This window comes from Myotis brandtii, unplaced genomic scaffold (genome assembly GCF_000412655.1).
Source record: "Myotis brandtii unplaced genomic scaffold, ASM41265v1 scaffold55, whole genome shotgun sequence".
NCBI classification, from domain to species: domain Eukaryota; kingdom Metazoa; phylum Chordata; class Mammalia; order Chiroptera; family Vespertilionidae; genus Myotis; species Myotis brandtii.
This window is the reverse complement of record NW_005370042.1, coordinates 2,795,438-2,808,638: the sequence shown is the minus strand read 5'-3', so window position 1 is coordinate 2,808,638 and position 13,201 is coordinate 2,795,438. Positions and strand designations below refer to the sequence as shown.

Below are 13,201 nucleotides of genomic sequence, written 5' to 3'. Positions count from 1 at the left end.
TTTTTAAAGACTCAGCCTATCAAACATACTACATTTAAATAAGTATTAATAAATTCCTGTGTCATGGTTATAGTCAAAGGAATCTGTAACTGCCAATAATTCTGACCATCATAAAATAATAAACATTTTCTCACTAAATTGATATAATTCTAACTCAAAGTAAATATAGAGATAGCTGTAGACATAGATGTGAAATATGATTTCTGGTAGGGCTTTTAAAACAAAAAACTATGTGTTCCCCTCCATTAGTCCCTGCTCCTGAGAGTTCAGGGACCACATCTGGGCAGCGGTGACCTGGGCTGTGTTGCGGGGCCTCTGGATTCATAGCTGGAGGGCTGCCCCGAGGCGCCTCCACGCACCGGGAATTCACTCTGTGTTAAGTGTTCTGACAGTTTCCCCGGTTCCTCGCCCCTTCTGCTGACCCGACTGCTGCTCTGACCATCTGGTTACTCTGTTGGACCATCTTCCCTCAGGCTCCTTTGAACCAGAATTAATGCTCCGTTGATTAGCTGGTGGCTGTTTATTATTTTTAAAAAAAGACCTTTCCTGCTTTTTCTCCCTGGGAATCCACATTCACCTCCGTGAGACCATATTCTCTCATGAGGTCAGCTTGAAGCTCATATTTTGAAATCAAAGTTTCCATACTGCAGCTGACCCACTGGGGCAAAATGGTAGGAACACTTAGTCATCCATCCTTCCACCCTCCCATTTATTCATTCAACAAACATCACTTAGCAGGAGGCAGAAGAGCCACGCTAGCCGTGCAGCCCCATTGGCTCAGGACAACGTCAGCTTCACTCCTGCTGTTCTGATATCATCAGTATTATTTCAGTCTCCTATGTGTCCTGGTCTGGACAGTACACGATACGGACATCCTAAGCCAAGCACCGTGTATACGAGTGCTTCTTAAAGCATAGTGGTTAAGAGCATATAGTTAAGAGAATGTCTATGATTCAAAGCCTGGTTCCACCACTTAATTGCTGTGTGACTTTGAGCAAGTCACTAAACTCTCTGTCCTATTCTGGCCATCTGTAAAGTGAGACAAATAATAGGGCCTACATCATGGAGTCACTGTGAGAATTGGAGGAGTTAGTTACTCCACACAAAGACATATAACCAGCACCGGGAAAGCACTGGTAGCTGTTACTGAGCAAAAACACACCCAGTTCCTGACCTCACAGATAACATGTTCTAGCAAATTCATAACTTTATAAAGAAAAGAAGTTCCTCAGTAATGTAAATACTGAAATGTTACCATACAATGTATTTCATAAATATTTTTAAATATTGAGAATATTATTTATCCAATTATAAAGAAAAATAGTTTGATAAGTGGCTTGAAAATTTAATGTTATGAGAAAATGATGAAAGCTGAAGGATTTAAATGACATTGATAAAATCTCGTGTTAAAATTGATTAAATTATGAAGAATGCCACTCAAACCAGCCCTGTGACATATAATTGGCATCCTGACAATACTGGCACAATGAACTCCCAAGTCACTGAACTGCTGAAAGAAAGATGTGTTGCTTATTTTCATAAAATGGCATAAAAGTAGGTCATTAGTCACCAAACTTGATAAACTTATCTTTTGCATTTGTTGGCATCTCACATTGTAGATGGCAATTAATGTCGAACCCAGGGAAAGAGGGGGTGGACTGTATAGCAATGGGTCCTGAACTGAAGGGCAGGGTTATTCGAAATTCCCGTTACCATGGCCACAGACTCCTCACGCGTGTCCAGCTCCCCGGGGGCTGTGTCCCGAGGAGTTGACCCAATAAATGGGTACAGGCTTTCGCAGAAGGGCTCGTTCTAAAGACTTTGGATTTTAATCATTTTAAATTTTTTATTCTGCTTCTGATCCTTCAACACAAAGTGAATATTGCACCCTTTCGTTTCACACACTTCCATTCAGTTGTCATATTTTAACAAGACATTATTTGTAACTTTAATTGGGTTAATGTTTTCTTCATTGTTAACAGTAAATCAATCATTAGATGATATCATGAGTGTCTGATAAATGGTGCTAGATGGAAAGTAACACACCCAAATGATGAGAAGGGACAAGAAAATAATGGGACAGAAAAATATTTTACTTCGGAAGTGAATGAAAACTAGCCCTTCCTACATGCGGTCTTAAATCTCCTTTGTGTACCTAACATAAAGGGAGCTTTATATACCCCTCAACTCAAATGTATCTTCCATTCACTTGCACAGTAATTAAGTCTTCTGCTCAGTAATATAAGAAATGGTAATGAACTCTCTGGGCAATGCTGCAGTGTTCCCACATGAGCAATCACTCTTCTCCCAGTCTCCTTATTTCTCCCTCCGCGTGCCTCTCGTGTACTCACTCCAATGATACTGAGTCCAGCTTGACGCCTGGAAAAGGCGTTTGACGATCATGTGCCTGTCATCCTCACAGCAGATGGAGAGGGCTCCGCGGTCTCCCAGGATGCCCCACTGGAGGTCTTGGGTCTATAAATACATTTGCCTTGATAACAGCTGATCGCTCCCATGCCCTAATTTCCTATTTCAGAATCGCCGTGACCTTCTACCTGAGGCACATGCCATTCAGAACTGTCCCTCCATGGCCACGTCCTTTTCCCTTGGACAATTTATTTTTAACAGCTTTCAGCAAATCCCACCTGTGTCAGTCAGTCCCTCGCTCTCTGCTAATCTACAGAAGCGAAGGGCAAAGCGAGAGGGCCGATGCGACCATGTCAGGAGCCCGACTTCTGCAAAAATGAAGGCAAATGCTTCCACTCCTATAGGTCACGCCTTTATTCTGCGCCCTGTACTCATTGTGTGTCATGTTTCATGCACTTTTCTGGATGACATGCCGATTTGCTCATTGATAGAAATAGTGGGATCAGAACCAGCTTTCTTCCTGGAGGCTGTGACCTGGGAGATTCCACAAGACTCAAGAGAGAATCAGTTTCTCCCAGGAAGGGAGTTAAAGTTTTGGCAGTGGTATCTGGGCGCTAGGCTATGAAAGAGGGAAGAAGAAATGCGATTTTCTGCAGTGAGGGAGTGACAGAGACTTGGGGCCCAAGGAAAGGCCCTCAAGACTCTTTGAAGAAGCTGTTTGAGAATTGAGTGCCTATGAGGAAGGACCGAAATAGGGAGCCATAACTATTTTCTCAGCGAGGCATTCATTTCATCATCGCTGTCTCAGCCTGCAGTTTTTCAGAGACACAGATAAGTGTCAGGTCGTAGCAGTGCATTCGCTGAGACACAGTGGCTGTCGCCGTCCCTTCCAGTGCCGGTCTCTGCCGCGTAGCAGTGGCCGCACGTGAGCGCACACTGCACTGCTGCCCCGGTTTCTGTCTCACCCCGTGAGCTGCGCTAATGAAACGCACTTCGAACCCAGGCTGGGCCTCTCATTTAGCCTCAGTGGGTGCAGAAATGCTAACGCCTTAAACGCCGCTCCCGGATGCAGCAGGCCTCTCTCCACCACTGACAGTGGGGCCCGCGGGCACTTGCTCCCACAGACCCAGGGTGCCCCACCAGGGCAAGAAGTTGGCAAAGGTGTGTGTTGCTATTTTAGCCTTTTAATTCCAAGGGCTTCCTTTCTCAGGCCCTTTCCCCTGCTGTCTCCTGATTGTCATCAGCTCTTTTGCAGAAGAAAATTAAGAATGCAAGATCCAAAGTTAACTTGAGCACTTGGAAATTAAAAATTACGCAGTTACCCCTTGATAACTACCCGTGGTAACTCTCTCCGCAGAAAAATGTCCATAAAAAGTCCAGGTGGCTCCCATTTATCCAGGTGGCGCTCATCTAGCCAGGGGGCTCCTATCTAGGCCACCAGGCTGGGTGTACTGAGGAGGGAGAGGGGAGGGCCTGCTAATACCCTGTCCAGAGAAGAATCACCCAGAAGCCCTGTCCACAGAGAGGGCTTGAAGTTACATTTTGTTGGGCTTTATTTTTATCTATTTGGTTTTCTTTCCTGGCGCTGCCTCAGGGTTTCCTGTCCATTACAAGAGAAACCTCGATTCCAATCTTACCTCTAGTTCTCAGACACGTGGCACCCTCACTTGTGATAACCCAGACTTCTCTCCCTCTGGAAGTGCTCTGGTCTGGGGGTTACAGATTGAACTGCGTGTCTCAGATGAAGGATCAGTGGTGTCCTCCTGTTTCTTTGAGGTGCTCACTGACTGTGACATTTTCTATCGCTGCAGCCCATTCAGCAGATGAGGGTGGTACAGAGGAGGGAGATGGGAAAGGGTTGTATCATCACCATGAGGACCCTGAACCCACTGATGTCAATAACTCAAGATGTTTGCACACAAATATCCTGCACACAGGAGGCAGCCAGAATTTTACACCTGAGTTTGTACCAGTAGCTTCAATTGCCATCATCTCCCAGTCACCGGGGATTGAGTTTGGGTTTCAATAATAATGGCTTCCATTTGCCCAGTACTAGCTTACTCTGTACCGGACACTAGCTGAGTGTCTTGCAAACATTTCATTTGATGCTTATAAACAATCCTATGAGATAGGCACTATCTTTATCCATATGCCAAAAGGTAATAATTGCGTAAAGACTATTCTCAGAGAAAAACTTTAAACACACACACACACACACACACACACACACACACACACACACACACCTTCTATCAATGTCTCTTTCTCTCTGAAACAATTCAGTAGCCCTGGTAGCAGAAAAGAAGCAAAGTCCACGCAGGAGGATGAACCAGCTAGAAAATGCTTTTCATGTTTCTCCAGAAAAGCTCCATTTGATTTTGAACTTGTTTTGTGTTAACATTTTCTCCTTGTTTTTCATATCGGTTTTATGGCAAACTATAACGAAGCAGGAATGTGGCCCACTGAGATGTCAGTGAAACCATTATGGGGTTAAAACTAGAAGTGGGCTCAGTTCCCAGGATTTTCTAATCTCCCACAAATCATCAACATGTTCCTGATAAAGGTCAGAATAAACACATCCACAGGACTCATTAGGCTTTCTGTAGAATATCACCATTTTACCACACCTGTAGAACTTTATCTGAGTTTCTATCCCTGTCAAATCTCATACTGTTTATACATCAAGATTTATTTAGTAAGACCCCATGACCACTACCTTCAACTAAAATGTTTTCCTATTGATGCTTTCAGTGGTATTAATACTTAACAGCCCATGGAATATATTTCTTATCTACCATTGTGTAGATACTCACATTTAATCCATCTCAGAGGACCAGCCAATCCCAGGGAATTGCCCAGAAACAATGAGCGTGTAATAATTTAGTCTTACCCCTGGAAAGTCCAGTATAAAAACATCTATGTAATTGTGGAGGAGCAAATGAATGTGGAAAGAAGTTAACACATCCAGGGTCACCAACACAGCTAAAATGTGAACACAGGCCTGTGCCAGTGTACTTTTCAAACATACACTGAGAACTGCCTGCGTTATAATGACTAGGGATGCTGGTCAAAAATATAGGTTCCTGGGTCTCACCAAACCGCCACAGAATCGAAATCTCTGGCGGTGGACCAGGCCTCTGCTTGTTTACCAAGCTCCCTGGTGGCTGTTAACATTCATGCGCAGAACTATGCTGCCCCCTGCTGCTGCAGGTGAATGGCAGACCAGAAAATGCAGAGCAAATGCAGGGGTGAGGGGTGTCTGCTCCTGGTGTTTCTGCTCAGATCACTAAGCAGCCACAGGGTTTCAAAAAGGACCTAGGTGACCTCAGAATGCCACAGAGAGGTCAGAACAAAGACTTCCTGTTGTCTGCGGCCATGTGGACCTTAAGTTTGCACTATAGACAAGTCTCCAAGGATAACTTGGCACAAGAAAAAAGGGGGGGAGGTTAGGGAGGGGGAGAGGGGCATGGAATTAAACCAGGAAGTAAATGTAGTGATTAGATTGGCGAAAGCAAAAGTTCATTGCAGCACCCAGCCTACAGCCGATCTAAAATAATGAGGCAGAAAGAAGACCGACCTTGCTCCAATCCTACCTATTGTCCTCAGGCTTCGGTAGATGTTGCTACCCAGTGATTAACTACAGCATCCCCTGTTGCATAAATGCATAGCAGCAACTCATTAAAAAAAAAAACAACAGAAACAAAAACTCTTCAGTGAGGGTTAAATGTTTCTTCTAAGACAGCCTGTCCAGAAAGCTCACATCTGAATATCCAGCTAGCCACAGCTCCCAGCTCCCGCCTGTAGGAAACCCTGAGGCATGGTGGTGAGGCCCAATGGCCAGCGTGCTCCAGCCAGACACGCTGCTTGTTTGCTAAGAGCGCGCTGGGGTCTGGGCCACTCCTCCGCCAGGCTCGCGTTGGGTGCCTAAGAGGACATGTTTCTCTCGCCCAGTCTCAGGAGGCCCAGGTGCTGAAACAGCTGGCGGAGAAGCGGGAGCATGAGCGGGAAGTCCTGCAGAAGGCACTGGAGGAAAACAACAACTTCAGCAAAATGGCCGAGGAAAAGCTGATCCTGAAGATGGAACAGATTAAGGAAAACCGTGAGGCTAATCTAGCCGCTATCATTGAACGTCTGCAGGAAAAGGTAATCACCTCGGGGTCCTGAGCAGGTGCATTCCTCAGACACCGCTGGGTGAACTGCAAATCGGGCACCAGAGACTGGGTCAGAGCCTGCGCATGCGGGCACAGCTCACCCCGTGCTCGGGCCTCAGTGTATAGACAGACCTAGTGGGGCTGTACCATGGGCCGGGCGTTGGGCCCCACTGGGAGGCTGGGATTGTGTCAAAGTTCCAGGGAGAATGGGTTAAGGGGGGGCTAGTTCATGCTTTTCTAATGTAGGAAAGACCGCTGTACTAACCTTCAGAGCCAACCTATTGGAAATATTAAATTAGGACCATGCAATGCTTCATACATATATACTATATAATGCTTAATTTTAGTTTAACCACTAATTAATATGCAATGTTAAGTACATCAATATTAAGTTGGAAAAATGTATTTGTCAGAAAAGGACAGAGTATGTATGAGTGGGGGGAACCTGTTCTCTCCACCTGGGAACATCTATGTGGAAAGCTTGGCTGTGATAACACTGCATGGAGCCAAAGTGAAGGGGAGCAAAGGGGAGGTGTTCATTTCCTCACGTCCATACCCTGGTGCCCTTCTCTCCACTGAATGTAAACTCTGTCCCATCAGTCAGGATGAGTGGTGCTGCAGATCCTCCCCAAAATGTTCCTTCTTGCCCTTCTGTGGGCTCTGTGCTATACACAGCCAGGGCCACCACCACTCACCACCTCCACTATTGCCATCATCACCACCACCACCATCACCATCACCACCACCACCACCACCACCATCACCACCACCATCACCACCATCCCTACCACCACCACCATCACCACCACCATCACCACCATCCCTACCACCACCACCATCACCACCACCATCACCACCATCCCTACCACCACCACCATCACCACCACCATCACCACCATCCCTACCACCACCACCATCACCACCACCATCACCACCATCCCTACCACCACCACCATCACCACCACCATCACCACCATCCCTACCACCACCACCATCACCACCACCATCACCACCATCCCTACCACCACCACCATCACCACCACCATCACCACCATCCCTACCACCACCACCATCACCACCACCATCACCACCATCCCTACCACCACCACCATCACCACCACCATCACCACCATCCCTACCACCACCACCATCACCACCACCATCACCACCATCCCTACCACCACCACCATCACCACCACCATCACCACCATCCCTACCACCACCACCATCACCACCACCATCACCACCATCCCTACCACCACCACCATCACCACCACCATCACCACCATCACTACCACCACCCCCATCACCATCACCACCACCACCATTATCACCATCACCACCACCACCATCACCACCATCACTAACACCACCATCATCACCATCATCACCACCACACCACCACCATCACCATTACTACCATTACCTCACCACCACAATCATCACCATCACCACCATCACCACCACCACCACCACCACCATCACTACCACCACCACAATCATCACCATCACTACCATCACCATAATCACCACCACCACTATCATCATCACCACCATCATTACCACCCCCACCATCATCATCATCACTACCATCACCAGCATCACCATCACCATAATCACCACCATCATCATCATAATCACCACCACCACCACCACCATTACCACCCCTCAAAACCTTCTTTTCAAAATATGAGTAGTCAACTCTGTCCATTTTCAAAAATCAGATTAAGCCTTGTGAAAGAGGGTCTTTGAGACAGTCTGCCTCAATCCTTTTCTGAGCAGTCACCCTCCCCTTACTTATGTAAGCCCAGTCCTTTCATACTCTCAGAACTATTCCACCTACAGTACATGGGTCAGGTCAGCATTCGGAGGAGGCACCAGACACCAGCTCGCTGCAGGTTACATATGGTGGTACCATAGTGAGCGCTTGACTGAGATGCAGGAGAGCAAAGCTCCATTGGCTAAAATTTAGACTCATGACCCTGAACATTCCTCCATGTACCCTCAGTCCCCACTTTCCCACGCAACTGGTGAGATGCCTGCTGACAGGTTCTGGTACCATGGACAGCGGAGAACCACTGTGTTCCATTCAGGATCACTGTGACTCCACCTTTACCTCACATCCTACCTATGCCCTAAAAAAAACCTACGTGGCATTGCTAGGCATGGGCACACTCATCTCATCACAGCAGGATTCTCAATTCGACCTGCAGAAAGTTCCCCACCTGATACATCAGGAATCCTGAGCAGTGGTCACCGTCTGGATTTACACAGTGGCCATAACAGTGAAAATTCTCTTCTGGTCATAGTTTCGGTTGAATACAATGGTTGTTGTTTTTTTAAGATGCCGTAAGTCTCCTAAGAGCTTCTGCAATGTGACACGTATTGGGTTCCATGTGTTCCTTTCTCGGGAAATGAGAACATTTCCTGAAGGTAGATGTCAAACGAGGTTCCTTCCAGTCAAGCACACCGCATGCAAAGGAGCGGGCGGGTCCCCCTGGTTCTGCGTGGAGCAGACAGCGGGCTCCGTGACCCAGCTTGTCCCTTGGTGTCTTGCAGGAGAGGCACGCCGCGGAGGTGCGCAGGAACAAGGAGCTGCAGGTGGAACTGTCCGGCTGAGGCGACGGAGGGTATGGCACGCCCCGCCGCTAGGAAGTCCCCCTGCCTATAGCATAAGGGATCTTGCGATATCAGTATGAGAAATGTATGACATGGTTTAAGAAGAACTCACTATTTAAAAAACACACAAAAACAGAATCAAAAATAAAAGAAATCAATGCGGTCTCTTTGCAGAATGTTTTGCTTGATGTTTAAAAAAATACCTTGGTTCTTATTTTGTAAATACTTACATTTTTGTTAAAAAATACAAGTATTGCATTATGCAAGTTATTTCATAACCTTACATGTCCTGTAACAGGCTTTTGACGTTGTGTCTTTCCACGCAAATGAAATCGCTGGGTCTGTTCATTCCGAAGCTCCCCACGTCTGACTACCGTCCCTGCCTTTCTCATTCCAACAGAAAAACGAGGTCAGTAGACAGTCTATGGTGCTAGAGATCCACCATTGCCTAATGACCTAGACAGCGCTGTCATCCCTGAACTTGACCGAGCCCATCCCCAGACCACAGGTGTTATGACTCCACACCTAACTCTACATTTGTTCGTTCATAACCTACTTACTGCCTAGAAACGGCAAAACCAGGCTAAGAATACCCACCAATCATAGCATTGACATTCGCTTCTACTGGATTGTGTGCTACCGACGTGCTTCGGTTTTAGAAAGGGATGGATGAGAAGACAGGCCTGAGATCAATCTGGGTGGAAGCAAAACAAGGGACCCTTTAAAGTGCTGTTTTAAACGGCTCCAGCAGCCGTGAAATCGCTCTTCATGAAGTGGGCTTAGTTCTCTCCTTTAAGTTCTGTTGATGGAATGAATTAATTAACGTGTCAGGTGGCTTATTTGTGGATGCCATGATGGACGATGTTCATTTTAAGCTCTTACCTATAGTACAAGTACATGATGCTACTGAATAGTTTTCACTTGGAAACTGTGAGCTGGTCGTTGCGTTGAAATACACACACACACATCTACACACACATACACAAAGTCAGAAACACTGCGGACTTTCACACAAGCTGGTCTTTCTTCCCCAGTGTGAGGCAATCCTGCCGATTAAAAAAATATATATCACTTCATCTGCGAGGGCTGACGCAGCGAAGGGGGTAGGCAGGGCACTGTGCCAACTAAGAATCACCAGACACCCACGTCAGGACCTATCACAGTTTTGAAGTCGTTTCTCCCCACCTCCCAACTCCCCAAGGTTGCTGCCTGCATATTTACTCTTCATTAGTGCTCTTTCCTGTATGTCATTGTGAGCAAGCTGTGATGAATAAAGAATTGGAGTTCTGTGAACTAATCAAGGGTTGGTCTGTTCTCTTGCCCCCTCATGGGTCTGAGCCCGGAGTCCAGATCTGCAAATGGCCAGTGGATTAGGCTGTCTCAGCAGCAAAGACCTGGAGCGTTTGAGACCTTGCTTCCTGGCATATGTCATCAGTTTGGCTCAAACTCACAAAAATTATCTAAAATAAACAAACAAGTAAATAAGCAAAGAGACAGTAATTAGAGCTTGAGGAAGCCAGTGCATGCTGGCTCCCTTCCCCTCTGGAGCAGCAGGCGGCCTCTCTTCTCTGTCCCTCTCTAAGGCCTGCATGGCGGGAGGTGTCTTTGATCTGGTCCCCTTAAACACCTTCAGGACTGATGGAGGCACCAGAGATTCGGACCGAACTGATTGTTCTGAGGGTGAGAGCCCCTTTCAAAAACCCTGGAAGGTTCCTGGCACCCCCTCAGGCTCCTCTGGCCCCAGGCCACCTCCCCAGCCTATGAAAGTGCGGCCTCCCTGCCCTCCTGCTGCATTTGCACTGCCAATCACACGGTGCACACATGGGTACAGCGGGTCCTGCCCATGGCGCAGATGGTCCTACAGGACCAGCGGAACCACGTCCAGTTTAGCAGGAAATCATAAATAATTGAAACCACATGGATTTATGAAAAAAAATAAACTGGGCTGTCATCCATGGCAGTGCTAACAAGCCAAGTTGAAGGTTGAGGCCATCTGGTCTCCACCTTGAGCATCTGTACTTGTGGGGAAAATCTAGCCCTGCAACACTATGCACACAAATGCTTAAAAACAGGAGCTCCGTGATCCCTTTTTTGAAATATCAATCAGCTTCTGATTGGCTTACTTTGGTGGTAACTAGAGTCACAGGCATTATTTTCAAGGGTAAAAGAACAAAAGGGTAAAAAGGAAAACTAGCACACAAAAGCTTCCCGTGCATGTTGGCATCAACCACCTCTGCAGGTTATAATTCCCTAACACACCAGCCCCACGGCTGAGGCTCCCACAGACCCTTCGTGTATTCAAGGTAGGAGCAAGGTTTATGAACACTCATTTAAATCCATTGGTCCCCCAAAGTCTCTTCAGACTGTTTGTGATGAATATGGTACCTCACTCCCTAAACACCCATTAAATAAGGTATCAATTCGGTTCTGCAAGCTCTATGACAGACAGTGAGCCAGGCCATGATGGTCTGCAACGGCACACACGGTCATGGAATTGTCCCCTCTCCCTCTTCTTGGGTCATAATCAACTCTTCTCTCTTCCTTGCCCCCACAGTCCAGTGGAGTCCATCCTGTGTCAAGGGATAAGGATGTGATGGATGTTTTATTTTTTTATTTTTAGAGAGAGAGGAAGGGAGAGAGACACATCAATTTGTTGTCCCACTTATTCATGCATTCATTGGTTGACTCTTGTATGTGCCCTGACCAGGGATTGAACCTATAATCTTGGCATATTGGGACAATACACTAACCCACTGAGCAACCCAGCAAGGGCATGATGGATATTTTAGAGGCCATCCATTTCCACATCCAAGAAGCGGGCCTTTCTGCTAACTTTTAGGTTAGCAGCAAGCACTCAGGTCTTTGAGGAAAAATAAATGCTGTGCTCTATTCTATTCCAATCCTACTGCCGTATTTTTCCTACTAAACTAACTCTCCACCGAGCCCACACCTGTCCCCATGCAGATGAACACAGCTATCCTGACTGGCCTTCCTTTAAATTCATGAACATAAGCCCCAAGCAAGCCCTTCACATTTCCCAGCAACCACGCTTTAGTTCTTTACATTCTCTTAAACCTCCTCACACTTCTAACATTTCCTCCCCGTCCTCACACCCAGCTGATGACTCACTGAGAAACGAAGTAATTGGGATATGATATGCATGGACCCCAGCAACGCATCCCCCGCCCCTCACACTTCTGCTCCGCCTTTTCTGCTGTGGCCAGGGACGAGCCATTTCTACATGAGGCCCAGCTTCTCTCACCAGCTCAGACGGATCGCTCCGGGAACTCTCCTATGTCATGTTTCTTTCTACAGCACCAGCATTAAACATGCTATCACTTCTTCCATCCTAGAAAAATCCTATTGCACTTTCCCACCAGCCTCTGGCACAGTCCCCAGCTCCCCTGTGCAGCACTGTCTCACTCACTGCCCTTTCCTCCTCCTCGTCTCTCGTGAACCCTCTCCATGCGGCCTCGGCCCACACTGCGCTGTCCTTACGAGGCTTGTCAGGGTCCCCACGGTCTCCATGCTGCTGGGTCGAAGGTGAATTCTCAGCCTCATCTTGTTTGACATTATTTGACATAACTGATGACTGTCTCCTCTATGATATCTTTCTTTTTCTCTCTTCCTTTCTTTTAAATTCTCACCTAAGGATATGTTTGTATTGATTTTATTTTTTTTTTTTTTTGAGTGAGAGACACATGGATCAGCTGCCTCCCATATGCATCTCGACTGGGGATCAAACCCACAACCTAGGTATGTGCCCTGATTGGGAATTGAACCCACAACCTTTTGGTGAACAGGACGATGCTCCAACCAACTGAGCCGCCAGGCCAGGGCTTCTCTGTGATATCTTCCTTCTCAAGGCCGTCACTGCCCCGAACGTAAACATCATCTACATACCGACAGCTCCCAAACCTTTATCTCTAGATTCGTCGCCTGAACTTCAGTCTCATAGAGCCAGCTGATCACTCAACATCTGCATTTGTATGTTTGTACAATGGGCACCTCATTTTAACATGGCCACTGCAAAGCTCCCCTCATTCCCTCCCATCCCGCTCCCT

At 46.9% G+C, this 13,201-nt stretch overlaps 1 protein-coding gene across 3 annotated transcripts in view; it reads left to right on the top strand.

Moving 5' to 3' along the window:
• Window positions 1-10,434, top strand: part of STMN2 (stathmin 2) — a 38,376-nt gene extending 27,942 nt beyond the window's left edge. For all 3 annotated transcript variants that reach the window (XM_005878190.2, XM_014549370.1, XM_005878191.2), the window contains exons 4-5: window positions 6,319-6,510; window positions 9,078-10,434. In XM_005878190.2, the coding sequence (XP_005878252.1) occupies window positions 6,319-6,510; window positions 9,078-9,137 (252 nt within the window). In that variant the 3' untranslated portion in view covers window positions 9,138-10,434. The remainder of the gene's footprint in view (window positions 1-6,318; window positions 6,511-9,077) is intronic.
• The last annotated feature ends 2,767 nt before the right edge of the window (window positions 10,435-13,201 follow it).